The sequence below is a fragment of the Rhinolophus sinicus genome, linkage group LG15 (genome assembly GCF_036562045.2).
Source record: "Rhinolophus sinicus isolate RSC01 linkage group LG15, ASM3656204v1, whole genome shotgun sequence".
Taxonomy (NCBI): Eukaryota; Metazoa; Chordata; class Mammalia; order Chiroptera; family Rhinolophidae; genus Rhinolophus; species Rhinolophus sinicus.
The window spans coordinates 16,620,762-16,648,098 of NC_133764.1; the positions used below are offsets into that span (position 1 = coordinate 16,620,762).

Genomic DNA, 27,337 nt, shown 5'->3' on the forward strand with positions numbered 1-27,337 from the left:
TTACATGCACCACCCATAGCCTATCCCTGCTCAGCCTGGGACAACGGCACACATTCAAGGTGCAAAGAAAGGCTTTTTCTGGTCCCGGAGATTCTCAGAGCCTACCTGGAGGAGGTCAGAGCTGTAATACAGACCTCGTTTGCAATCCCTCAACCCAGCGAGATAAAAATATATTTTAAAAAAGAAAGCTTTCAAGAGAGCATTCTTGGAAACCAATCTTCTTAACAACTCTTACTTCTATATTCCTGGGCCAGCTTGCTGTCAATCATTGTTATCTGCTGGTCTCAGGAGACAAAGCTGGTCAGTGTTCCGTAGAATCAGGAAAGTGTGAAAGGAGTCTGGATCCACAGGCAGCATCCTGCAGGCAGAAAGGGGCCCAGGCCAGGTCCTCTGCTCTTGGCTGACCCGAGTAGTAACTGCGAGGGGTTTTCTTTTCATTGGGAGAGACCGAGGAGTGAGTTGAAAAAAAGGAGATGTGCGTCTCTACCAGTCTGATGGCTTCAAGTGGCTGTAACTTATTTGTTTGCACACCTATGATCAGGGGCAGGAGCACAGTAGGAGAAACCCAGAAAGCAGAGCTGAATGGAGAGAGACCAACCTCTGGGGAGGGGCCATGAGTTGGCCGAGGGATGCTCTTCCCAAGTTTTCTGATGACTTGGGCCATTTCAGCCGGCTGATAAAAAACTTTTCTTTTTAAAAAAGTGCTGGAGATATTTAAGGAAACAAGACCTTTGTAATGCTCAGAACAGAAGGAGAGGACAGTGTATTATTATTCTAGGAGCTACTCATGACAGTTGCCAAGAAATCAAGGTCAGATGCTTTGGGGGCTGAGCCCGAGGACCCTGATGAACATACATTGCCCCCCAAAAGTTCCCCAACACATTTTCCAACTTGCCTGCAGAGTGCTCTAAGGGAGAAAGTAAATGAAATTTATAATCACTCAAGTCCGGCTTGAAGGTGACGAGTCACTCGTATAGCTAGATGCTTGTTCCCCTACCAGTGTATCCTTGGAGACGGATGACGTTTCTCTTCCACAGACCGTAGTAAACATGCCGGAGAAAGGTTGGGCGACGCATTTGTTCTTTGAGTTTTCATTACATTTAAATGAGAGGAAAGTTGCAGTCTTAAGGATAGGAAGAATTTCCTTCAGAAAATTTTGGGTGACATTTTGAAGGCAGAGAAAGGAAGATTATGGGAGTGCGGCCTCACTGGCAGGAAGGCTCTGTCAGTTGGGTGCCATCTGGCTGCACGTAGTAAAGCTCTTTATCTCTGCCATCTGGTCTTCCAGCTCTTCAGTGTTTCATGTGGAAAGCGTGTCATTGCTATAGGCTGGAGGGAAGTGCAGAAGCCTTCTTCAAACAACACAGCCAGAGAGCGCCAAGTTCAGGTTTAATTTAGCTGTGTATTTACATATATTGACATCTTACCTCTAAATAAAAATAAAAAAATTTAAAAAGAACTTAAAAAAAGTTCTTTGGCCTCATAAATGGTTACTTATGGTGGATGAGAGGATGTGTGGTTATTTGAAAAGTTCATCAAGTCTAGTTGAGGTCACAGGAAACGGGGAGCAGGGAGAGGCTGGGCAGCAGCTTAAAGATGAGCAGAACGGGGTTTTATCTCGATCACTGTCAGAAATGCATATTCGTCTATGAGTGGTGTCTGCATCCTTGAGCCCAGGATAGGGTCAGGGGTGGGCACCAAACAGCTAGATGAAGTAGAACCCAGTACACCCCCTAACGCACGCACGCACGCACGCACGCTAGCTCCATAGAGCTGGTTTCTCTCTTGTTGCTGTAGTATTTTTTGGCAACAGTCATTCCCTTTAACGTTTTTAATTTCTCCTCTACAGAAAAGAAAACCCAACGAACATAAATCTCCAATTACTTGGGTCCCTTGGTGTTCCCGTGTAATCCTCCCCGATATTTATGTATGCAGTCGTCGGTGTGAAGCTACTACTTTGTGTTCTAATTATTCACTAATTACGTTTTTATCTTCCCATTTCCCTGTGTGGATAGTTGAGTTATAGTCACTGAAAGCCCCAGATACGTAGGACTCATATGCTGCCATTTTTATTAGCTACCAATTCCTCGCTGTCCTCCAACTGTTGGCTGGGCAAGGTTAGGATCAGCTCTTTACAGTGGTGGAGAGCGGTACCCTCATCCTGGATGCCTTTTCCTAGAAAGGTATGTGGTCTGCGTTAAGCAGAAACATGGTTTCAACTCCCCAACTATTTCAGGAGTTTGAAACGTTCAGGCCCAGAAGAAATGAAGTTAGCTAAAAGGTTTAGGTTGATTACTACTTTATAACAGGCCATGGGTTTAAAGTCCAAAAGGGCTCGGATTTCTACCCCGTGCTTGACGTGTCTCAGACCTCAATCCAGAGGAGAGCGAGCTGAGCTGACATCCTTGCACGCCAGCCCACAGCCTCGATGTGAAGAAGGCTATGCAGCCCTGGGCCAGCTCTCCCCACTGCAGCGCTTGGGGACAGAGACACCAGCCATGCCGGCATCAGTAACTTCTGTGCTCTTCTCCCTGGCTCTTCCGGTGTGGATGAGAGGTGATTCCACCTGCCACTGCAGCAGAGTAACAAGTGGATTAGCCACAGGAGTTGCTGTGGAGTGGCAAGAAGAATGAATGGTGAGCAGCAAGCATTGTAAGGCCCAGTCGGAAGTGCAGAGGTGTAACGGGAACACAGAAAGGAGAAGCACAGATGGACTGGACACAGCCGGAAGCAGCTAAAGCTGCCCAAAGGCTTCTAAGAGCTGGGCTACAGGGAGAGTGAAAAGTCCGCAGCGAAGGAGCTAAGGGTGCCTCACAAAAGGTGGCCTTTTCACGTCTGTCCTCTGCTGTTTCTCTTTTTAAGTCCTATCTATAGCGTGCAGAAAATATACTGTGAAAATATACTTGTTCTGCTTACAAGATGGAGAGTTGTGTCCTTATCTCCTTGCAGGCTGAAACTGCCCCCTTATGTGTAATTCTTTTCCCAGCACAGCATCCAGGACAAAGTAAGTGCTCTGAGAAGCTTGGCTGCGGCGAGCCCTCTTCTTCATTCTTCTGAGTCACTGGTAAACTCCAGTGTGATTCTTAAAGAGCCTGTGCCAAAGTTTGGTGACTTGCTGTCTATTTGTTGCTGTTCTTTTGTGTGTTTTTTTTTCCTCTTTGAATTACTTGATTGTGGTTTGATACCTTATATAGGTTGAACAATGTAGTTGATTTTATTGACTCTCATATGGCAAATAGTGTGTCTCCCATTTAACAGATGCACTTGTAATCCCATTAGCTAGTGTAGTTGAAGATGTAGGATGAGTTAATACCCAAGACAAGTAAAATGCCTAATTTCCATTCTCATTTCTCTGTGTGCTTCTCCAACAGAGCTCTCAATCCCATTGATATAAAGCTCCGAGGACACCCACAGATCCCGCACTAAGAATTCAGTTCAGGTCTTTGGCAGATGGGCGTCAGTAGCATCTACTAGCCAGCAGGATGGAGACCACACCTTTAAATTCCCAGGAGGAGCTGTCGGTGTGTAAGGATGGAGAAGATTGTCAGGAAAATGGAATTCTACAGAAGGGTGTCCCCACCCCTGGGGACAAGGCGGAGTCCGGCCAAATCTCCAGTGGGTACTTGGTGGCACCAAGCCCCAGTGCAGGAGATGACACTCAGCGTTCCGTCCCAGCTGCCACCGCGGTCCTAGAGGCTGAGGTTCATGAGGGGGAACGGGAGACCTGGGGCAAGAAGGTGGATTTCCTCCTGTCGGTCATTGGCTACGCTGTGGACCTGGGCAACGTCTGGCGCTTTCCCTACATATGTTACCAGAATGGAGGGGGTCAGTATCATGGGCCCATGGGTGGCCTGTAGAGCCTCTTGGGAGGCCAGAGGATAAATCATATCTTTTCTGCCTTGTTGAACTGATAGGATTCCGGGGACATGATTGGTAGACGTTGAAACTTATCTAAAAGGTAAATCTCCAGTAAGACACCACTGTTAAGCCAGCATGTCGGAGGCTCCGGGGTTACGATGGTGGGTCAAATCTCCCAAACCAGACCTTAGCATATTTTCAGCATCATTAGTGGCCCATTTATTGAAGAGCCGCCTTCTCATCCCTGCGTTGTCCAAGCTCCACTCTCCAACCAGCAGCGTTGTGTTGAGGTCTTCCCTCCTGCTGGCAGGTTCTGCTCAGATGAGTCCGGAGAGGGTAGTTCTGTGTAAGGACAAATTGGTAGGTGTCTCCAGGGTCCCAGATCCCCTGGGGCCTTTGGACCTGTGTGAAGTCAGAGAAGGGTGTCAGCTCAGGTCCAGGGGCTGAAGGGACAATCTGGGCATGACCCAGAGTGAACCCAGCCCCAGTATGACATTCATGCCAACCCCAAACTCTGAGTGGATGGACCTTGTATCTCCTACAAGAATATTCGATTTTTGAGGCCAGAGACTGTTTCTTGTTTCTCTTTCTGCCCCCGCTGCCTCCAGGACAGTGAACTAGTAGATTATGAAAAGTAGTAGTGGACTGTAGGCATGGATATGGGAGCCCCAGAGAGTAGAGTAGGAGAGAAGGGTGCGTAGGGGTGGGGACTCTGTGCTGACATGGGACTTGCTATCAGAATAGGAAAAGGATGAGAGATGGGAGGCAAATCAGTCGATATTTATTCTGACAGGAGCTCTGGCAACAGATTTGGGAGGGTAGCTAAATGAGGTTTAGGGGATAATTCATTGGTGTTCCCCCTCATTTCCTCCATGGCCTGACACAGAGTTGCCTGGATTTACTGCTTTTAAGGGCCATGGTCCATGCAGCTGCAAAGGCAGTTTGGTTCTAGGGTGGGGGTGGGGTGCGGGAAGCCCAGCGCTCCCTGCTTGGGAGGAGGGGAGGTTGGAATAGCCTTATCTCCTGCTCGGGAGATCTCACCTTTAGCCTGAGCATTACATAAGGGGCTGGGTCACAGGTGTCATTTCCCCTACACTCATTTCCTACTGTAAAGCCGGGCAAGCACACCCTTTGGACATGCCACCGTGAGAACACAATGTGGGTCTTACTCTCAATCCAGATTTCCCCCGTGTGATTCTAAGTTAGGTGGGATGGGACCTTTCTGAGCTGCACTGACTTCAGGTTTCTAGGTGCAGAGCACTTTGTGGGAAGGAAGGTTCTTAGGGAAAATCACAGCTGACCCATCAGGGTAGCAATCCCCAACTTGTCATTTCCAAATTCTCTCTTAGCCATGAGAACCAGGCGACACCAGCATCACCAGAGATGCAAGAGCTCCACCCTTTCTGTCTGTGACAAACTCCCCTTTTCTGCTACCCCTGCAAAGGTGGCTCAGGAGGGAGTATCCTGGCTCAGTGGAATTATGGAAAGTAGCCAAACATCAATAATCAAGTGTTTGGAGCCAAGGATAATATAGATGGACAAAGATACTAATTCAGAGATTCGTAGATTATTGCAGCTATTGTACAGGTTGTCACAGGAGATCTGTTCCAAGGGTTCCAAATGCTGGTCCAGGTACTGGCTGCATTAATATCACCTGGGAGAGCTTTAAAAATTTTGTGTTCTACCCATTCCTGGAGCTTCTGCTGCGGGAGATCAGAAGCCCAGCAGTGATGATGATACATGGCTGAGTTTGGGAATCTTCGCTGTCCTCCATCCTGTCATTTTACAGGGGAGGAAATACGCAGAGGGGAGAAGTGGTCCAGGGTCCTCCAGGCAGTTAGAAATGCAATTGGTCCCAGAGCCTGTTCTGTTGACTCCCAAACTCAGCTTTCTTTCCAGGTCCTCTCTGCCTCCTCCAAAACCTCACTTGTGCTGTGGAGCTGTGTCTACGACTGATTCTGACAAAGTACCAAGTCCAGGGAAAGACAGTGTGAGGTGACTCAGCGCAGGGGAGTTCGTGACACTTGAGCATCCGGGGCTCTGTGATTCTTGGTGTGATCCCTGGTATCCAGATCAGTTGGGCCGTCCTGGGACAGATGTGGGCAGGGAGTGAAATTGTCTTTCATCTGCCTCAGGGGCGTTCCTCCTCCCCTACACCATCATGGCCATCTTTGGGGGGATCCCACTCTTCTACATGGAGCTTGCGCTGGGCCAGTACCACCGAAATGGATGCATTTCAATATGGAGGAAAATCTGCCCGATTTTCAAAGGTAACTGAAAGGCTTGGGTAGATAGGTAGGTTTTCCACAGAAGTGGTGATTTCCATTGTGGATGGGAGCTGGGGACCTTCTTCTGCAAGGAGTTATGCCTTAGGCAATCCTGGGAGATAACTTGAGTACAGTAATTAAGTTTTGGACTGCTCAAGTGGTATGAGATGGTTGACGGGAAATAATAAATGACAATGAAAAATAAACCAAATAGAAAACCAAATGCATTAATAGCACACACACACGTTCTGCAACATGTAACCTTGCAAATACACAGAAGGCATTTACCACCTTGTCACTTTTCCGCCATCTCCCAGAGTCTTCGGGGAATGAAATGAATGGCAGCCCTCTGCGGTTCCCCCTCCCCCCCGGCTGTAGTGCCCACCAGTACCCTGTTTCCGTCTTTCACCATCGGCAGCCTTTTCCACCTGGCCTCCCTCCCCCTCTCCCCCAGGGATCGGGTACGCCATCTGCATCATTGCCTTTTATATCGCCTCCTACTACAACACCATCATGGCCTGGGCACTCTACTACCTCATCTCCTCCTTCACGGACCAGCTGCCCTGGACCAGCTGCAAGAACTCCTGGAACACCGGCAACTGCACCAACTACTTGTCTGAGGAAAACATCACCTGGACACCCCTCTCCACGTCCCCTGCGGAGGAGTTTTACACGTAAGTGCCTGTAAGTGAGGGGGAGGTCTGTTGGGGGCAGGCAGGCCTGGCGTTTGGCTTCTTACGAGGGAGGTGGGGGCAGGGGCTCTCACCTCTTTCCTGCTGGATTTCTGAGACTTGAAACTGTTAGGGGGAGGGGAGTAAATGGGAGAGAGGGAAAGGCAGGGCCAGCCCCGGCTGGATTGGGAGCTGGGAGACTCCACCTTGAATGTTCTGTAACCTGGCCCTCTGTGCCATCCCCTCCTTTCTGGTGCCATGCCAGACAGCCCCCACACGCCCAGGGCGATCCCTACCTCACATTCCGCAACGACTCCACTGCTTCAACAGCATCTTTCTTTCTGGGCCCTCCGCTCAGCCTCTCAGTGTCATGGAAGCAAAGCCTCCTACCCATCAGTAGTTTGAAACTATTCACACAGTTCCTGGTTTCATGTGTTCACTTCATAAGTGGGATCTACCCTTTGGAAGACGATCCCTGGAATCCCTGGAGTACATAGTTCTTTTTTTTTTTTTAAATATTATTTTTTTGGGGGGAATATTGGGGAACAGTGTGTTTCTTCAGGGCCCATCAGCTCCAAGTCGTTGTCCTTCAATCTAGTTGTGGAGGGCGCAGCTCAGCTCCAAGTCCAGTTGCCATTTTTAATCTCAGTTGCAGGGGGCACAGCCCACCATCCCATGCGGGAATTGAATTGGGAACCTTGTTGAGAGCTCGCGCTCTAACCAACTGAGCCATCCGGCCACCCCCGTAGTATTCTTTAATGCTGGAATTTCAGGCAATGGCAGCCCAAAGAGAGAGTTATTTGGGGATGGGGAAGGGGTCCACTACACACACATATAAATCTTCGTATACGCAAAAGCCAGTCACGTAGGCCATGTTTCCTGGTTGGTAAGGTCCCAGACAGGAAAGGAGAGAGCTGGAAGTCTGCCTTCAGGCTGAGCGCTCTTCCAGCGTCTGGTGCCTGAATTTGCAGTTCTCTCCTTCAGGATGGGCACAGCCAATCCGAGCTCTCCCAGAGGCCTAGTGACCACTTGGCCCTCGCAGCACAGCATCCGTTTCTTCTCTTGGCACTCTCCTTGAGGCATCACCGACGCTATGCTCAGGTCACTGTTCAGACCATCTCACGGGCCCTTCTTTCTCTCTGGCTCCAGGCGCCACGTCCTACAGATCCATCGGTCAAAGGGACTCCAGGACCTGGGGGGCATCAGCTGGCAGCTTGCCCTCTGCATCATGCTGATCTTCACTGTTATCTACTTCAGCATCTGGAAAGGTGTCAAAACATCTGGCAAGGTGAGGAGGACTCTGGCTGCTGATCCAGGCCTGCCAAGGGGCCCCAGGGGATCTCAAACTCAGAAACCCCCAACAGAGGGACATTATTTCTTTCAACACCAAATACATTTCATGGTGCTCAATCTCTCTTTGCCAAATCTGTTAGAAAATTCTAGAAATGGGCCAATTCCAAGAACCATTAAATAATTTCTAAAATTCCTTTAATACACTGGTAGTGTCACAATTAATAATAGTGGCAATAATTTATTGAGAACCCATTGTGGACCATGTTCAGTGCTTTATATCTACTGGCTACTACTTGATTGTCTCCAGCTAGATATTTCCCCCATTTTATAGATGGGGAGTGGGTTTAGAAGTAGTTAGTACCAGCCACCAGTGAATCAGATCCCTGTCTGATTCTGAAGGCTGTGATCTTTCTGCCACATCACTCTGTCTCCTAAAATTACATGAAAAAAAAAGAGGTAGATCTCCTTTCTTGGAGGTTTTCAAGAATAAAAGACACCAACATCCACATGATGATAAGCCGTGTTTCCTTTCTCATAGGTGGTGTGGGTGACAGCCACCTTTCCTTACATCATCCTTTCGGTCCTGCTGGTGAGGGGGGCCACCCTCCCCGGAGCCTGGAGGGGTGTTCTCTTCTACCTGAAACCCAACTGGCAGAGACTCCTGGAGACAGGGGTAAGACAATGAGGAAAACGGTGTGTACCTATCTGTCATTTTACTAACTGAAGCTAATCCTCCAAATAGGACAGTGGGAACAACGGAAATTTGGGTTCAGGGGCAAGTCTGTAATGATGCTTGAAAGCTAGAAATACAAGCATAAACAGTAAAATTGAGGCCGCTGGATTGGTTTATGCCTACATGATAGGTAGAGAAATCCCATGTGTTTGCCCTTGGTATGTGGCCATCCCTGGAATGACCCTGGAGAGCTGGTTTTTCATGTCTGCATGTGGCCACATGGATGCACTAGGGTGCTGGCCCTGCTGGTACCCGGCGTTGGCTCAGGTGCCCCTCCGGGCCTCTTTTCTCTGCTGTGTTCTAGGTATGGGTGGATGCCGCTGCTCAGATCTTCTTCTCTCTTGGTCCTGGCTTTGGCGTCCTACTGGCTTTTGCTAGCTATAACAAATTCAACAACAACTGTTATCAGTGAGTATCAGGGGCCCCGCAAGCAAAGCTGAAAAGTGGGGGGAGTGTAAGTGAGCTGGTCTGGAGGAAGGGGGTGTTCGAACCGATGGCTTCAAACCTGTCTGGGCTCAGGCCTTGCTAACACTGACCCTCAGGGATGCCCCAGGTTCCTGACCAATTCACCATGGCCGGAGCGTCCACCCAAACTGTAGCCTCACCCGGGCCACTCGGGGGTTGAAAGAAGCCTCAAGCCACTACCGTTTTGTGAGAATCTCTGTATATAAAAAAATTAAGAAATTCGAAAGCAGGTTTATAAAAATTGCAATAGACATTAAATGTTTAGACTTGACTTACTGTGTTTAACAACAAAAATTGTACTGTGGTGATTTTTTTATGTATATATCCACAGAAAGTATAATGATTGAACTCTTTTGACCAAGACAAAATGCCATGATTTTGTGGTAAAAATCTCATTTTACAAATTTGGATGAATCAGAGAGTGCTGCACCAATTATGATTTGAATATCACTCATCTTTAGAATTAGCTTTGCTTTAATGTTCTGTCACAGATGTCAACGTCCAGCAATCTAATTATTCTATTCATAAGGTAGTTACAGAATTTATTTATTTTTTTTAAAAAGGAATTTGCATACACCCTAAGCCATGTGGCCTTACCTTGGGACACCAGCCAGAAGTGGTATGATGAGGTCTTTTTCTTTTTGTAAATGTCAGGGTATCTCTGTGGCAGTTTTAACCTCATTTACACGTAATGTCAAAAGTCTAAATCTGAGGACTTCGCAATTGTGAGGCCAAGACCTCTCTGGCCCCCACGCCAAGCCTTGTGTGAAACCAAGAGGTCTGTGTCGTGCTGATTCACAGCAGGACTGTCTCTTAAAATAAAACCTCCCCTGACTTGCCGCCCTTCCATGCTGTGTGTGGCGGTAATGTGTGTGCGTCAGGGCCCCCGGGAGATGGGCCTGCTCACCTGGCCGCCGCTGGCTTGGAAATGTCTCAGCCCCTTCGGGTTTTTGCTCCAGAGATGCCCTGGTGACCAGTGTGGTGAACTGCATGACGAGCTTCGTCTCGGGATTTGTCATCTTCACGGTGCTCGGGTATATGGCTGAGATGAGGAACCAAGACGTGTCCGAGGTAGCCAAAGATGCAGGTAGGAGGATCTTGGGCTCTGTTTTGGTCCCTTGCGCCCACTGAATTGCTTCGCTGCTCTGTGGATCTTTTCAATAGTTAACTTTTGAATTATTTCTAAATGGTCCTTTTAAATGTTTCAAAGGTTTTAGAGAAACTTACTGTCTTGGAGAGCTCTACCCTTTCCATGTGTTCAGGCCATGTGGGGATGGGGCAGCTCCCTTGGCACCCAGGACTGGTTCCTTGAATAGACTCTGGGCTCCTCCTCTCTCCCCCTCTGTCTCAGGCCCCAGCCTCCTCTTCATCACTTATGCAGAAGCCATAGCCAACATGCCGGCGTCCACGTTCTTTGCCATCATCTTCTTCTTGATGTTAATCACATTGGGCTTGGACAGCACGGTGAGTGAATGGGAAGTGAAATCGGACTCCAGACATAGGAAGAGGAAGAAGAGGAGAGAAAGAGAGGAGGAGGGGAGGATGAGAAGGAGGAGAGAATGAGGAGAGGAGGGGAGGAGGGGAAGAGATGAGAAGGGGAGGATGAGGAGAGGAAGGGAGGAGGAGGGGAGGAGGGGAGGGTGAGGCGGAGGGGAGGAAAAGGGGAAGAGGGGAGAAGAAGGGGAGGAAGAGGGGTAGAGAGGGAGGAAGCTGTGCCCATTCCTTCCCATCCAGGTCACCCCAAGGGTGTTGGCTGCTCCCTCCTGGTGCCCCCTAGCCCGTGGTCACTCCTCGGGGACTGTGCTTCCCGCCCTTCACTGCACTAGAGTCATTAATGGGATAATGAGGGTAAAGTGCCGGGCACAGGCCAGGGACTCAGACATGTGAATTATACACTGTCCCTTGACCAGACAGCAGCACCTATGGGCCAGGACAAGGCCACTTTTGCATCTCAGTGCCCTGCCAGCCAGCTCAGCCCAGGGCCTTGCACTTCGTAGTATGGAGTGTGTCTCAGCTTTGAGTTGGCCTCTCTGGTGTAATCAAAGTCTCCCCAAGAGGCCTGACATAAAGAAGTCCTGTCCATGTTTGCTTTCTTCGATGTCCTTAGGGATGGGTCCTAAATGACAGTGTTAAACAGTGGAAATCGATTTCCAGTGTAAGCTGGTGTGTAGGGGAGGCTGGTCACGATCACCGTGACTGGTCACTCGGCAGTCTTAACCCCTCTCCTGTTCACTGTCCTAGGAGGTAACAGTTGTCCCAAAGCCTCCCCTGTGACCGTTTGTGTGTCCGTCTCAGTTTGCAGGCTTGGAGGGAGTGATCACGGCTGTGTTGGATGAGTTCCCGCATATCTGGTCCAAGCGCCGGGAGGGTTTGGTCCTCGCTGTGGTCGTGACCTGCTTCCTCGGGTCCCTGGTCACCCTAACTTTTGTGAGTACCACAGCCCTCAGCTTTGAGTCAGTCAGCCTCCCCCAGGGCACAGAATGGTACAGAAGCTGTTCCTTTCCTTCCATCCCTCATGGTGCCCTGGCTTTGGGGCCGAAGGGAGAGAGGTTGTCACTGCTTATAAAAAAGTTTGTCATCAAGGATCAGAGAAAAAAAGTTGTTTCTGGTGGCATTTATTTGTAGAATCTGGAGGCTCTTAGCATGTTACGGTAGATCCACCTAGATTGCAGGTGTGGCAGAATATCTGGAGAAAAACTAAGATTGGCTTTTCCAGTTTATATCCAGTCCTTAGGGCTGCTTTCCTGGGAATAAGGACCAGATGTCCTTATACGCAGAATATCTGGAGGCTGATGGCTCCCGTTTATAATGTCACTTTGTCTCTTCTGGAGAACTTTCAATGGTAAAGGAGTCTTACTCTCTGTGGTGATTTTTTTTTTCTTTGTAGCTGAAGGAAATATTGTAAAACAGGCATCAGTTAGTACCCACAGGCATCTTAGGCTTGTGTCCTCCTGACTCAATGCAGATTTTGCAGATCCGCTCCATCAAGCCATCACCCCAGTGGCTGTGGAGCCTCAGGAGGTGGTGGGGCCCTCAGCAGGACCCAAGGGATTTGTGACTTAGGACAGAGGGCCAAACAGTGACCAATGCGCTCAGTGTGTCTGGTATTGTGGACTCTCTCAGATTCAGTCTGTAGGGACTGGATTCTCCAAGGTGGAAAGCACAGTAGGTGTTTAGTAAATTGAAGAAAGTTGAAAATCAATCCTTTTGAGTTTGTCTCTTAACACTTAGTGGGGAGAGGAAACATGAAGAGAGTGTTCCATAGGAAAGGAAGAGGCATCTGATGGGATGAAATCTGGCCCATTCTGACAAGGCGAGTCCAAGAGGCAGGCTCTGGGATACTTATATTAGGTTCAAGGTGGGAATTTTCCAGAATTATCTGAAGTTAAGAAGCTTCTTTTGGCCCCGTTCCTAAACAGGAGGCAGTACCTCACAGTGCCCTTAACGAGGTTCGCGATCTCTTTTCCAGGGAGGGGCCTACGTGGTGAAGCTGCTGGAGGAGTACGCCACGGGCCCCGCCGTGCTCACCGTCGCACTGATAGAAGCAGTCGCTGTGTGTTGGTTCTATGGTAAGATACCTCCTTCCACCAGCCCGTAGCCACCAGAACAGAGATGGGCTGATTTCACCAAAGGGTAGGGCAGTGTACAAAAGGTCACTTCCTGGTGAGTCTGTGAAGTAAGCTTGGCTGAGTGCCCTCTCCAGAAACAGGTCACCATCTCCTCCACACTCTCCACAACAGATGACTCGTACCCTTGGGAGGACATTTTTTTCCCTTCTGAGTTTAAATGCTTACCTGGTGGAGAAAGGCTGACACTTCCCTGCAGCTCATCCACAGCAGATGCGAAAGATCCTGACTGGCTCTAAGCATTGGACAGAACATGAAGAATTAGTACACAGTGAATGTATTTGCAGAGTGTCCCATATTCTACTGGGACAGTCATTTAAATTTCGCAAGAGCTCACTCCAGAGCCCTGGGCTTATCTTCTAGGTAAGAGGCAAGAAAGTTCCTGTTTGTATTATCTGCCCTGGAGGAACCCCCAGTTCACCCCCTCTGATCCTGGGATGGAATTTGATAAGGGTGAAACCAGCAGGGGGAGCGCAGTGAGCTGACATGGGTCCATTGGCAGGGGTCCCGGGAGCCCCCGGGTGGAGATGGGCGCAGGCAGTTGAACTGAGGATAGCCGGGTTCAGAGATGCCTCTCTTCATCTGTAAAAATCAAGAAGTGACTATTTCATTCTGAAAATGTATTTATTTTCCTCATTTCTATGATAATAAAACAGCTGTAGCATGTTTGTCATTACACATAGGACGAAGAAAGGGCCCCATATTTTGAGTTGCGTGGGAGCCCAGTTTTTTAAAAAGAACTCCTCCCCACCTCATCAGCAATTCCAGACACAGAGTCCAAAGTGTATGAATCACTATAGACCTGCTGGAGAATTGCTGGGCACTCTCAGGGAAGCAAGCGCCCCTTCTCAATTTGTCACCAGTTAGAGTTCTCACTTCTCACTTCCATGCCAGTGACTTTTCAGAGGACTTGGACCTAGCACATGAATGAGCCATATTGTGATTAAAATTTTCTATGGAAAGTTTCTAGTATATGGTCAAAGTCAGTCTCTGCTGAGCTGGTTCTTCATTAGACAAAATTTAACGTTCTCTTCTACAGTAACAATAAAATAAAATATATGCTGAGATCTTAGGAAGGCAGGGTGGGCAGCTAAAGGGGACTTCGGGTCCCTCCCAAAATGTCCACCTATCTTGCCACTCTATGTAGAAAGAACATTGTTTGCTATCACATACAGTTTGGTGACAGGTCCCCATGTCCCATTTTCCGACCAAATTGGTGCCCCTGAGCCACTTCTCTGAGAAATTCCAGAGCTGCCTCTCTCTCGGAGAATCAGGGGATAGGACAATCCATGTCCTCTTGTGGTCAATCAATATCGTTCTCTTTTGGATGACTTTAGGCATCACTCAGTTCTGCAGTGATGTGAAGGAAATGCTTGGCTTCAGTCCTGGATGGTTTTGGAGGATCTGCTGGGTAGCCATCAGCCCTCTGTTTCTCCTGGTGAGTTGTTTCCCTTCCCTATAACAGAAAAGGGTGCAAATCATAAGTGTACATCTCAATGAAATTTTATAAATGAAGCACACTGCTGTAACGAAAATCGTACCAAGAAACAAAAATATGACCAACATGTCAGAAGCCCCTCTTAGGTCGCCTCCCGCTCACTGTGTCCCCCAGGGTTATCACTCTTCTAACACTATATAGTCAGTATATTGCATCTCTCCCCTGCTCGGTGATAATGATAAATAACATTTAATGAACATTAAGTGCCAGGCCAGACTTTGTGCAAAGCTTATGCCCATTGCTTTGTTTAATCCTCACAACAATTCTATGAAGTAGTATAGTTCGAATACCTTGCTGTACATGTAAGGAAATTGAGGCTGAGAGATGTTAAGTAAAGAGTCCAAGGTCACATGACAAGATCTGTTCAAGCCCGGAGAAGGATTTACCATGCTGGTCATGAGCCTGAGGAAAGGTGCTAATCATTTTGAGTTTTCTTAAAGACGCACCACAAAAGGTCCTCAAGCATGACCTGAATCAAAAGTAGAATCCATTTATGGTCAAAGGACCTGGGTGAGAAAGTTCAGTTCTAAGGGTTGCCCATTGGCCAAGATGTGTTCAAGGTTCACTTCATCCTTGCTGCACATGCCCCTGCCTTTCCTCCTGTTGTCTGTCTGAAGGAGATGTTTGTGCCAAGATGGATAAACCACCCTGCTCACATCCCAAGTGCGCTCTGGGGTAGCCTGGGGTAAAGTGTCTCTGCACATCCTCAAGGACCACTCTCTGTTCATTTATGTGTAACTTTATTCTGGGGGGGCTTTCTGATCTTTTAGAGCCAGAAAGGTTGTTACACTGTTCCTTCAGTTCAGCTCCAGCTGAATGATGAGGCATGTCTGGGCCACCGATTTCGTCTTAGGCCATCACTGCCTTCGGTAGGGTACGGTTATGCCTTCCCCCTCTTTGAGAACAGCTCCTTTTTGTGCTCTGTGTTGACTTTCTCAGGGCAGCCCTTTATTTTTTTTGTACCTTTTTGTACCCACACATTAACCTATAAGATGGACAATGTGCTCATTCTTGCCTTTGCAATGCTGCATGTCTCTCTCTCTACCCCAGAATCCTTCCTTGACTTCCATTCCCCTGGACCCTGGAGGTTTCCAAAACCAAAGTTAACCTTTGTCCTGAGCAGCAGGTATTCTCAGGGCCCAGTGTCTCTGGGCCATGCTCTGCGCTCCAGCGTTCTCTCAGGTCTTAGCCTGGTAGTTCCTCATTACCTTATCAACTCGCTGTTGCTTTTACATAAATTAAAAACATATGTATTTTTAAATCCAGAAATTTTCATTGTTTTCAGTGAGCGAGTTGGTCTGAATCACCTAGACTGCCATTACTAGAAGCAGAAGTCCTGGCATAAATGGGTTATTAATTTATATTATGACCCGTGCCTCTTGATAATCTATTTAAATCCTTTCATTTGTTTTTCAAAGGAAGGAGAGACGCTGGATTATGTCCTTGAGGGAAGAAGTGGTTGTGCTTGTTTACTTTAGTAGTCCCCACACAGGGGGCAAATGATGCCCAGGGCTGACGTTTGGGGAGGACACTGAGGCACTTTTTGGGTGTAAAATTTCAGGGGGCACCCAAAATCTCAGTCATTGAGATAAATGCTATTTTAATGCAGTATTTTTAAAAATCAATGCAAAAAAAAATATTCCTGATGAACAAAATGTCAACATTTTAAATAAACACAAGATCCGACCCTACGCTTGGATGACATACCTCACCCTCATCTGGCTCTGTCAGATCCCATCTTTTTAAAATATTGCACTCAAATCTTATTTATCTTGATGACTAAAATTTTGGCGCCTTTTAAATGTTGTGCCCGAGGTGATTGCCTCATATGTCTCACCCCAATCCTGGCCCCAGGCTTTTAGTATTTTCGTGTCTCTGAACTTCTGGTTTTCTAGTGGACTGGCTAAATTCCTGGTGGACTGTCAATGAGTTTTAGGGCCCAACAAAAGCCACGTACAGATCTGGGTTTAGGTACATTACTCATAAGTCCTGTGACGTTCGCTGTACTCACGTCCTCTAAAAGCAAGTGTTCCAGGGCACGATGAAGAGGAGGCAAATCTGTCTTCCACTTCTGGGTTTACTTAACAGCTCCCTTGCTCTGGGCTTTTTAAGGCTGCTTTAGGTAAACAATGAGTAGCTTACTAAAAATATTCTTTTTCACTGAAGCCAAGTTATAAAAAAAGAAAATATTGCGTATGAGCAAGGAGAGGCTGGGACGTGCCAGGGGGTGTCTGAAGCAGCACTGACTGGCCGCAGCCAGAGCTTGAGACCTCCTTGTGCTACGCTGGGTTTCACACCTGACATCAAGATGAGACGAGTTACAGCAGGGATGGCTCCTGACCAGACCCCCATTCCCTGTTTCAAAACTATCTTCATTAGTAGCCGGGCCTAGGGGTGAGGAGAGTAAGTCCACAGAAGGGTTTGCGATTGGCCGGGCTCCTGTTTTGAAAGCTTCCTCCTGGACTTAGGATAACACTGTTCAGAAGATGGATGTGTGTTTAACAATTTCCCATTTTATTACCTGCAGACAAAGAAAAAAAAGATATAAATAGATGTTTAACCACACAAATAATTTACATTACTGTCTTCTTTATGACTATGAAATAATAAAATTAAATCAAGAGCAATAACGATTTCAGCACAGTGGTTACTAGGCAAAAACTGATATTTACACTCTCTCTGGAAACCAAACTGAAATCAGAGAACTCATAAACTGAGTGTTGGGAGCACACCGTGGAATTTTTCTTGGTTGAAATTTTCACCGAATTTTCAAGTAAAAAGTGTATTAAGTTGCTTTCCCTTCCATTTTTCCTTTCATTACAAAGGCCTGTGGCAGGCAGCCATTCATTGTTGAGATGCTAGTGGCAGAGCCATCCTTGTTGAAACCTCAGGCTAAGGCACTTAACGTAGAAAGCAGAGCGCTCCAGCAAAGGGGAGAGAAGGAACACGTACCCAGGAACCCGCTTCCTCTCCAGGTCTTGAGAATCTTGATATCCCTCCTGGAGACAGGTACCTTCCATCTGACTAAAACAATCACAGCCGAGAAATGCAGAGGGAAATGAACGCAAAGCAGACAGAAATAGAAGTCCTGGGACTGACAGGGGCCGTGGAGAGGTTACCCAGCATATTTCTCCCTGAGACGGAGGCCCCAAACACTCCTGATCAGTGCCAATCTCTTTCCTTTTGTCATGAAGGGGGTGCTGTAACTCCCTTCAATAACATTCTGAGGCCCTGGCAGCCCCACTGCAGAGGTTGAGGTGTGGGGGTGGGAAAGAAAATCAAGATAAGCACCTGTTTTATTTTTGCAGCGTAGGCACAGAAATTAGTGAATTCTACGTGTCAGAGTTCAACCTAAGATATATCATATTTTGGGAATTTCTCGAAAGTATCTTACCTTTAGCATTTGGTGTTTATGGTATCAGAACTGTCTCTTATCTGCAGATATTGTTAAGGTTTTTCATCTTTGTTGGAATTTGTTTTAGTTCATCATTTGCAGTTTTTTGATGAACCCGCCACAGCTACGCCTTTTCCAGTATAGTTATCCTCACTGGAGTGTCATCCTGGGTTACTGCATAGGAACCTCATCTTTCATCTGCATCCCCACGTATATAACTTACCGGCTGATCATCACTCCAGGGACATTTAAGGAGGTATGTGCTAGTGTGTGTGTGTGTGTGTGTGTGTGTGTGTGTGTGTGTGTGTGTGTGTTTTCAGACTAGTAATTGTTTGAGGACGAAAGGGTTCTCTTGTTAGGCTCTATTAGAAGGAAATAAGTCCATCACATGAAATTCACCAGGAGGCTCTCAACCTTATATATTTGGATACCTACACCATGTAGATTTCTAATGGCTGCCACTGTCATCTTGAGGCATCTTCCATAAATCTCAAACACAACGGTGAAAGAGTGAGCTGGTGACCTGGGTGCACCACAGCACGTGGCGTGCGGTTGTGTAATGTTCTAAACTCATCAGATAACTACTTTGCCACTTGCTTGCCATTAGGCATGGTGTCTGGGGCGATAACCAAATTTTAATGTGAGTGGAGATTATGGTGGAAAATATCCATGGTCAGTTGCCTAACAGCAGTGTGACAGGGCTATTTTGAAACTCATCACTAATTAAGGATGTGGCAACAATATCATAGTTTTAGCTCAAGCCATTGGAGTGGAAAAAAAAAGGTGCCATTATAGCAAGACTCATTTCAATACTGAATAATGTGCTGTAAAAATGTTAATAACAGAACCTTACAGTTTGTATCAGATTGTGTATTTTCAAAACACCTTCATGTAGATTATCTCATTTTGTGAGGTGGACGTGCAGCTATTATTAGCAGAAAAAGATACTGAGGCTGGGAATAATGCTGTTCAAAATTCCCTTTCTTTAGTGACTTTTCCAAGGACATACAGTACAGGGAGGCTCAGAATCCAGGGTCTTCTGATTCCTGGTCCAATGCTCTTTCACTTTTAGATGGAGTTTCTCTTTTGTCTTCAGTTTGCTCTTACTAGTAGTTTGCTAATATAGAAATTGGTGCTCGAGGTTAGGGAGAGATGAGTTACTATTTTTCATCCTGTCTTGTTAGAGTTAGTACTTCAGGTCACTTACAGGTCTGTGGGTGGTGCTTTTGTAGGGGATAAGCTCAGAGGTGAAGAGTGGTATTTAGGGAAAAGTAGAAGGGCCCAGACTCTCTAATGACCTGAGAACTGAGATGGGCTGATCTGTGGGCTCTTGGAAGCAAAACTCAAGCATGAGACCATCACACTCATCGTCCTAAAACATTTCATGAGAAACATGAAGCAAGAAAATATGAGGCAATTAAACCACAGCTCTTTCTGAGAACTGAGTTCATTTCTTTTTCCAAACAGAAAAACTAAATTCTAAGTGAATAGAACTCTGTGAGGAGTTACTAATTTCCTATACACAAACCAGTCCTATCACAACCTCATTCCTCTCAAAGGGCCTTGGACTCTGGTGTTGCTTGAAATACATGCTCAGGACCAGAGTCATTGAATTTGTGCCTTTAGGTTGTCCTTTGAGGCAGTCGTGATGGTCCGCTGGCTCTATTGATTCAAACCCAGAGGTTAAGGTCAGGAGTGGGAACTCGAGTCAGGTTAATAAATGTCAGTATTCTTTGGTCACAGACTGCACCTCAAATCTTGGTCATCTTTCTTGCAAATTCCCTGTTGGTCACAAGGAAGTACCACCCAAAGATGTATAATTAACAGAGCTCAGATCCATTAGTAATAGAAGTACGGCTGATTGCAGGGGCCTCTTTTCCATAGGCCATCAGATGGGGAACAGTGTGTTACCAGGAAGCATCATGATACAGCCAGTCAAGGAGGACCAGGAGGGAAAAGACCTAGTCAGCTATGGCAAGTTACCTTCTCTGGGCCTTAGTTTCTTCATCTTTAAAATGTGCTCATTGGACTGGATTAATATTTCCCAACTGTTAATGTATTTTAAGAAGCAGTAGTTCAACGGGATATCAAATAGGTGTTGCTGCTGGGGGAAAAGGTTACGCAGTGAAATAGTTTTGGAGAATGCTGGATTAAGGTAAGTTAAATAGGTTTCTTTACTGTGAGACTTTATAAGCCTTAATATGCCCATGTGCATGCTCAGTATCCAAGAGGCATAAAGTGTGCCATGCTTTTCGCCAAGAACCCCAAGGGACTATAATTCTTTGTGACTACTATATTTGATGATCTGTTACATTCTACCTGTGAGGGAGGGAGGCCCCATATGAAATTTTGGTGTGGTTAAAAAAAAAGAAAAAGACTAAGAGAAAGGTAAATTTATTAACTCTTTTGGGCCCTAACCATACACAAGGTTGGAGTGTGTGGAGGGAGCCACCACTTGCTCACCTGTAATTCAATGGCTAGCACGTGCACCTGCAGCCTGGAAGTCTCAAGGTGGGAGTCATCAACTCGATCAGGCCATTGTCACAGAAGCCCTTAATAACTGCACAAAGATACCAGGAAGATGGTCCCTAATAAGTAAGCGCTCATGAAGATGTCAACAGTGATCTATTTCTTAGATTATGACCTTGGAGAAGGCCAGGGCTGGCTAGGTCAGACTACTACTAGAAAATGAAATATGGAAAACAAAGGTAGGCCTGGCATTTTTGGGCCTCAGCATCCAGAAAGGCAGCAGAATGGGTGGGTGGGGGCATAAAAGCCAAATGTTCTACTTTAATGTGGTTCATTGTGGGCCTTGCCTCCCCCATACACCTACGTGCTCTTTTCTCTCTGCACAACACTTAAGACTACTTAGAGTGATCTGTGTCCAGTTCCCAATTAGTGAGATATAATTCTGTGTAATCAGGTTACATATTCACTTGTGGGGAAGGATGGTGTGTGAAATTTTGCTTTCTATGACTTGACGTGTCCACGTAGCTGATGAGCACTGCAGCTACTCCTTTTGAAAGGTTTCCAGTATGAGGTTTCAGTATTTGAATATTAAGGTCATTAGGAACACAACATGTACAATTTTGTGAATTTATTAACTATGAGAATGGAACTTTCTGAATTCCATAGGTCCTGCTCCTTAAAGAAGAACAAACTTCCATAACCAGGAAATAAAAAAAGATTGAAGGGGACTACACATTTTTTCAAAACAAAACAAAAAGGACAAGTAGTAGAGCTTCACCTAAAATCAATAAATCAAAAGATGCTTTTAGATACAACTTTGCCTGCTTACCGTACAGACTTTTGCCATCAAAGACTTTACTAAGCAACTTATTTTTCTTTTTAAATATTTTTTAATTTTTCAATTAGTTGACATAAGTATTATAGTTTAAGGTGTACAACATAGTGATCAGACATTTATATAACTTACAAAGTGATCACCCCGTTAAGTCTAGTGCCCATCGTAAAGATTTTCTAAGCCTCTGTAGCGCTGCTGTTTTTCCTTCTCTACATCCCTGAGCTGCTTCATGTTACCCTGATGCTTTTACAAGGCAGGCTGTGTATCTCCTACATAAGCCCAAGCATATTTCAGATCTGTCTTAAAGCTTCTGTCTACCTCAGCTGTTTCTGAAGTAAAAATTCTCAGCCTTTCCCCTGTGCGCAGGAGATTGCTTTAGGAGTGATGATCTCAATGGTCACATCTTTTTAAATTTAATTATGTGATAATTTGCACCGCTGTACACCTATGACTTAACCAGTACTCCTTTATAGGTGGATTCATTAAATCAGTAACATCCTGGTTGTTACCATGGCTGATGGCACTGTGCCATGTGCCTGTGTGTATGCAGGGCTGAGGGGACAGGTGAGGTGGGGGGGAGGGGCAGAATCCAGGACTCACTCTGTTCTCCTGTGTGGCCACATGAAGCCGCCTCTATCGAGAGAAAAAGATGCCTTTTCCCAGGTCATAAAAGGCATGTTATAGGCCAGCAGAGGTTCTACTGAAGGCTCATCATTTTCTCCCATTAGTGATATAATGACTTTCTTAATTAGTTTACAGATGCTTATAGTTCCTGAATATTCCAGTTTTATCCATACTTGAGAATAAATAAATTGGAAATTCCTTAAGGAGTCAATGAGACTATTCCAACTTACTATTAAATGCCATTAAAATGCTATTTAAACTTTGTTTTAATATTAATGTTGAAATTTTTTTCAATACTGTTAAATTACAAGAATGCTTATGATATAAAATTTTCTTCCTAACAGCGTATTATTAAAAGTATCACTCCCGAAACACCAACAGAAATTCCCTGTGGGGCTATCCGCTTGAATGCTGTTTAAAGCACTTCAGTGAGAGGAAAATGGCTTCCCAACCTCTTTCTCCAGTTGACAAGTCACGCCTGCCTTCTCCCTCTAAGTTAATGAGTTTCCAGCTAAGCCTGACAATGGAAGGGCCTTCTTCATGTATTGGGACATAGTCCCAAAAGACTACGGTGCCCAGACTCTTATGGCCTCCAGCCACTTCTTTCTGTGAAATCTCCTGGACATATTACCATGTTAGACTCTGATGCATCTGAACTGAACTATTTTGGATGTGTGAGGGTGCATATGGAGGTGATGAGAACTGCCATATAACCAGTTAGGATTATGTGTGGAATGAAGTCTGTGGAAGTCTCCTGTATCACTTCTCATTGTGATCTCTGGTATATGACATGTGTTTGCTTCTAAAGGTTTCACTGTTTATGAATGCATAAACCATGTGGGAGAAAACAGGGATGCTGTCTTGCTAGCCATATATTTTCTGAGTAGAATAGAATTCTATAGCTGGATCTACTAGAACCCTGTAACCCATGTGCTGCTGTGGAGTCAGGAGAGGAAGATGTAAGAAACTAAACTGAAAAATGTGTACATGTGAACATGTGTGTCTGTGTATCCTGTTGTTTCAGTGTATCCTTATCTTTATTCCAATACTTTGGGCCCATTACAAACTATATGAATTTCCTCTGATTTTTCTTACATTAACACACAGTCCACCTCCTCAAATGTGTATTATTATTTGAAGAGCATAATTACTACAACATGTTCTGCCACCGTCTCCTTTGCTAGTGACACTACCTGAGCTCACACACCTTCCTTTATGGGCCAGGCTTTAGAATGTGCTGCACTTGCCATTTTCTTGTCTCTCTCTCTGCTAAACATTTAGGATAATGTTCCACAGCAAAGCTGGCCTGTTTCATTAGTCTCTGTGGCTTGGCCATGAACTACTACTTTGAAGATGGATATTGACAAATTCATCTTGGGTATTCAGTTGGCTATCTGATTTAAGCTCTGTATACTTCAAATGACTGAGTCTGACTGTTGAGGTTACTTTGCTTCGGAAAGAGAGAATAAATCCAGTTCTCGCTTACCAGGTATATAGATTTGGCACCCTGACCTATACCAAGATCTTCCTCAATCCAAAAGTAATTGGAGAGTCTGGGATAGCCTTAAATGGACCCTCCCCACCCACCCCCAACCCCATGACCCTTCCTGGTAGGCTACCAGGATTGTGACCCCTCCAGATAATTTTCAAGGTTGAGCCTAAGTAAGGCTGATTGGGAAAGGGTCAGTGAAGTGAATAACCTCTCATTCGACATAATACCCTTAATATAGATCAAGTAAATTTGACCTTCAGTGGCTTGTGACTCTCAGATGTACAGGTAGAGAAGCTAATTTTACATTGTAGTGTGAGATTTCCTATCAAAATCTTAAAGGGAATAAAACATAGTCAATGATAAAAGGACTCCATCATCTAGCCCTATTTCACTTCAGTCCTCTATATAAATCAAATATAATTCTAACAATCTTATAGAAAGAAGATCCATATAGCAGAGGCCTATTTTTATTCATTTATAGTTCTTCCTCCCTCAGCTTCCTTTCCCCAAGAATCTTCCCTGGCCATCTTCTTGTATTTCCCCCAACATCCTTCTATTTCTGATTCTTTGCTTTTCCCAGCGGGATATTTTCTTTATAGATGATAGCTGCTGAGACGTTTCCCGAAATAGTACAGAAAAAGAGGAGGGGGGTTTAAAAAATTCAGTACTGACCTACCTTCATTATCTTCACTTTTTCATTCCTTCTTCCTATCTTATTTCCATTCTTTTTGCTTTCTAGCATGCTGAAAGGAGACAGTTTATATAAGTGGCAGCATATTTAGTGGTCAATAGCTTAGCAATTTTAAGACTTGCTTTATATTCGGATATGGATTCTCCCCATTCCACACACACTTATGCAGTCTCCAAAGATATTTTTTAAAAGCACTTTTTCAAATAGAATTAGAGTTTTGCCAAGATAGGTGTTAAGGGGATTATATAGGCGTTTTGAAAAGTTTTCAAACTTCACTAGACTTAAAAAAAAAATCCCAAACCTCTGTTCTGCCTGGTTTGTATTTTCTTGACCCCTATTTATCAATACTACTATGGATTTTTTTAAAAGGAAGAGTAGGTAGATGGACTTTAAAATAATTTTTAAAAGATCTTTTACATCTAATACAGCATTTGCATAAAAGTAAAAAATAAAAATGGAACTGTAAAGTTATTTAAATACTGAATTTAATTTTTTTGATATGATTTTATTAGTAAGAATTACCCAAGCAAGACACAAGACAAAGGCATGGAGGTGATTCAATTGATTGAGGTTGTTTCCTATATTGGTATGTAACGAAGTCCAAAGAATTTGCCTCCCTTCCCGAAAACTTACAACCCATTTAAAATTTATTCCACTTGTTGCATGGAATGCATATGACATGTAACCTAAATTCATTGCCCTGGCTGCCTCATCTGGAGATGGAGGCAAAGACCCCTGACAAATTCAAAATCAATAGAATAGCTCCAAAATCAAGTAATGAAATCTCAAATTAAGGCAAAAAGCTATTTTGTGAGGCACTCTCTCAGCATTCTCTTTTTACTAAGCTTGTTAATTTGGTGCCACCAATCTCAATATTTAAGTGCAAGTCTGAATTTCCACTTAACTCACACACAACCCCCACCCCTTAAAAGGGAGATTATTCTCCTGGAATTAGCATTGTATTCTTTCTGATAAGTAGGAAAGACTGGCCCAAGTTTTCTATCTGTTGTATCATTGATTTGGAGTTCACTGTCAAAGCAAAGCTTAGAACTATGGAATGCAATGGCTTAACTGTGCTGTTATCACATGTATCTTAGGTAATGCTTAGCTACCCAATGGTACAATACAAGCCTGGTTCCTTTCTCAGCATGCCTCTTTACTCATAAATCAACAGCTGGTGCTTAAGATACCATTAAACACAACAGTAATCAGAGGATATTTTTCACCCTCCTCTTTTCTGTCTTTCTTTTTTTTCTTTTCGGTCGTCAGGGAGGGGTGGGGAAGAAGAGCAGTAAGTTCCTCAGAGAGACTGTGCCACAACCTGTCATCCCCGTAAGTAAGGTAATAAAAGCAAAATACTCTTACACTATGTGGGATTTTGTGTATTTTAAAGTCATCAAGGAGTTCACACATTATTTAAAACACAAGAGTTATACAGAAAGGTCTAAATTTGTAAGGTGAGCTTAGATAATGCATGTTAGAGAATGAAATTTATAAATCCAAATATGGAAAAAGAAATGCTAAGACAGGAAACATCCCTATACTATACAAAGCTATACCACACATCCCTATACTATACAAAGACTACTTGAAACAGTTTTTCTTCAATATCAGAGCTAAGTCAATGATTAGTTATTAAAATTTATTGTGTTTAGTTCCATAGAAGGACTATTTCAAAGCTCTAAATCTTTTTTTCTTATTTTCTGTAATATCACCTTTTCCCCTCATTGCTTAACTGTCTCTAAATTTCAATGAAAGAACAATATTTTAAGTTCAGATAACTAGAGGCAGAAGCAAACCTGGTAACTAAGCTAATTTCTCTGCTCTTCTTGGAAATCTGGAAATTTCTAAAGAAAGGTGAACTTAAGTTTTATTTCCTCAGCTAGAATGAAATAATATCCCTCTCAATTGGTTTAGTAAGCATTTACAATGGAAAAAATAAATATTTTAGGATGGGATCTTAAATATGCCTGTCCTTTTGTTTCATATAGTATTGGAATCTATTCAGTATTGTTTCTACATTAGGTGTTTCCAAACAACTCACCTTTTCAAGAGAAGTCGTTTTTTGGGCATGACTCACAATTTATTTCAATTAGAATTTTAGATGGTATTTCTCTTACCAACACATCACAAAATCCACGTCAAACTGCTGCTCTACCATCACTACAAGTTTTTGTTTTTTAAGCTATCAAAATAGATTTTCTGCACTGGCCAACTCCAATTTAGAAACAGTGTGCATTGGTGGAGCGCCTCATCAGAAAAATGTTTTAATGTCTGCTAAAGAACAACCTTATCATTTAGGGAAGAGGATAGATACCAGCCCTTCAATTCTATTTAACTGAAGACTTTATACAGATATAGTAGATAATTTATTTCTAGTAGTTTGTGAATACTGAGAGTCCAAATAAATATTTGGGGAGAAACTATCCTACCTTTATGTTAAAATCCCTAAATTTCCATAAACAAATAAGATTTGCTAATTTAAAAAAACGTATTTTGAAAGATTATTTGTATTCAAACTCTAATATTAAAGGTGTACCTTAAGAAAACCTGATATATGAAAAATGCATATTTTAAAAGATAAAATTAGGGACTTCAAAAATGAATTTGCAGCTATTTCTCCAATGGCATTTAAAATGATTTGACTTACAATTTTTCAGGATACTTTGTGTATTGGACATATCAATAAGGTACTTCAAATTCTAGATTATGATTAATTGAATTATATAAATGGTATTTCTTTTCCCTCATCTTTCCTTTCTCCTTCCACATTACTTACAACTAAGAACAAGAACATTTCTTCCACTATTCACCTCTGTAAAGTGGTAATATAAAATTTACCAATGTTATATTTTACATGAAACATTTTATTTTTGCACTTTAGTGGCAGAAGTAAACCTGTTTTATTTGTACAAAAGCGTCACCTCTTTAAGATACATAGAATGCCCCGTATTCATTTATGCAGCAATTTAGTCATAAATGCTCCAAGTTAGATTGTAACACATCAGTAAATGTCTTAGGCTGTGAAGTATTACTGCGATAACTCTTGATAGATTTGTTGTTTCAAAAAATTAACCAAAAAATAAACTTCGAAACTTTTAAGGTTAAAATAAAAATCTGAATTTTAACTGTATATTGTCAAAACATTTACACATTTTCCCAAAATATCACTGCACATCATTTCCAAATATTTAGTATCAAACCTACCTAAAATTAGAAATATTAAATTTTAGTAATGCTACTTGTGATTCCTTGCAATTTATGCAGCTTTATAACGTGCTTTCACATATATCATCTTACTTGATCATCAGAGCTCTGGGTGACGATGTTATTTCCCAGATGAAGAGCCTGAGTCTCAGAGAGGTTAACTGATTTGCCCAAATTCACACAGCTGGAAAATTCCAGAACAGGCCTTATGCCT

At 44.2% G+C, this 27,337-nt stretch overlaps 1 protein-coding gene across 2 annotated transcripts in view; it reads left to right on the plus strand.

The window, feature by feature from the left end:
• The window catches only part of SLC6A4 (solute carrier family 6 member 4), a 35,807-nt gene extending 8,758 nt beyond the window's left edge, over nt 1-27,049 (plus strand). Inside the window, exons 2-14 of one of the 2 annotated variants that reach the window (XM_019739547.2) lie at nt 3,372-3,825; nt 5,994-6,128; nt 6,580-6,799; nt 7,946-8,084; nt 8,628-8,762; nt 9,127-9,230; nt 10,247-10,374; nt 10,639-10,751; nt 11,583-11,714; nt 12,757-12,856; nt 14,251-14,351; nt 17,894-18,061; nt 22,078-27,049. In XM_019739547.2, coding sequence (XP_019595106.1) covers nt 3,483-3,825; nt 5,994-6,128; nt 6,580-6,799; nt 7,946-8,084; nt 8,628-8,762; nt 9,127-9,230; nt 10,247-10,374; nt 10,639-10,751; nt 11,583-11,714; nt 12,757-12,856; nt 14,251-14,351; nt 17,894-18,061; nt 22,078-22,152 — 1,893 coding nt within the window. In that variant the 5' untranslated portion in view covers nt 3,372-3,482 and the 3' untranslated portion in view covers nt 22,153-27,049. The remainder of the gene's footprint in view (nt 1-3,371; nt 3,826-5,993; nt 6,129-6,579; nt 6,800-7,945; nt 8,085-8,627; nt 8,763-9,126; nt 9,231-10,246; nt 10,375-10,638; nt 10,752-11,582; nt 11,715-12,756; nt 12,857-14,250; nt 14,352-17,893; nt 18,062-22,077) is intronic. The other variant, XM_074320665.1, reaches the window with a different exon arrangement.
• Nucleotides 27,050-27,337: the final 288 nt, after the last annotated feature.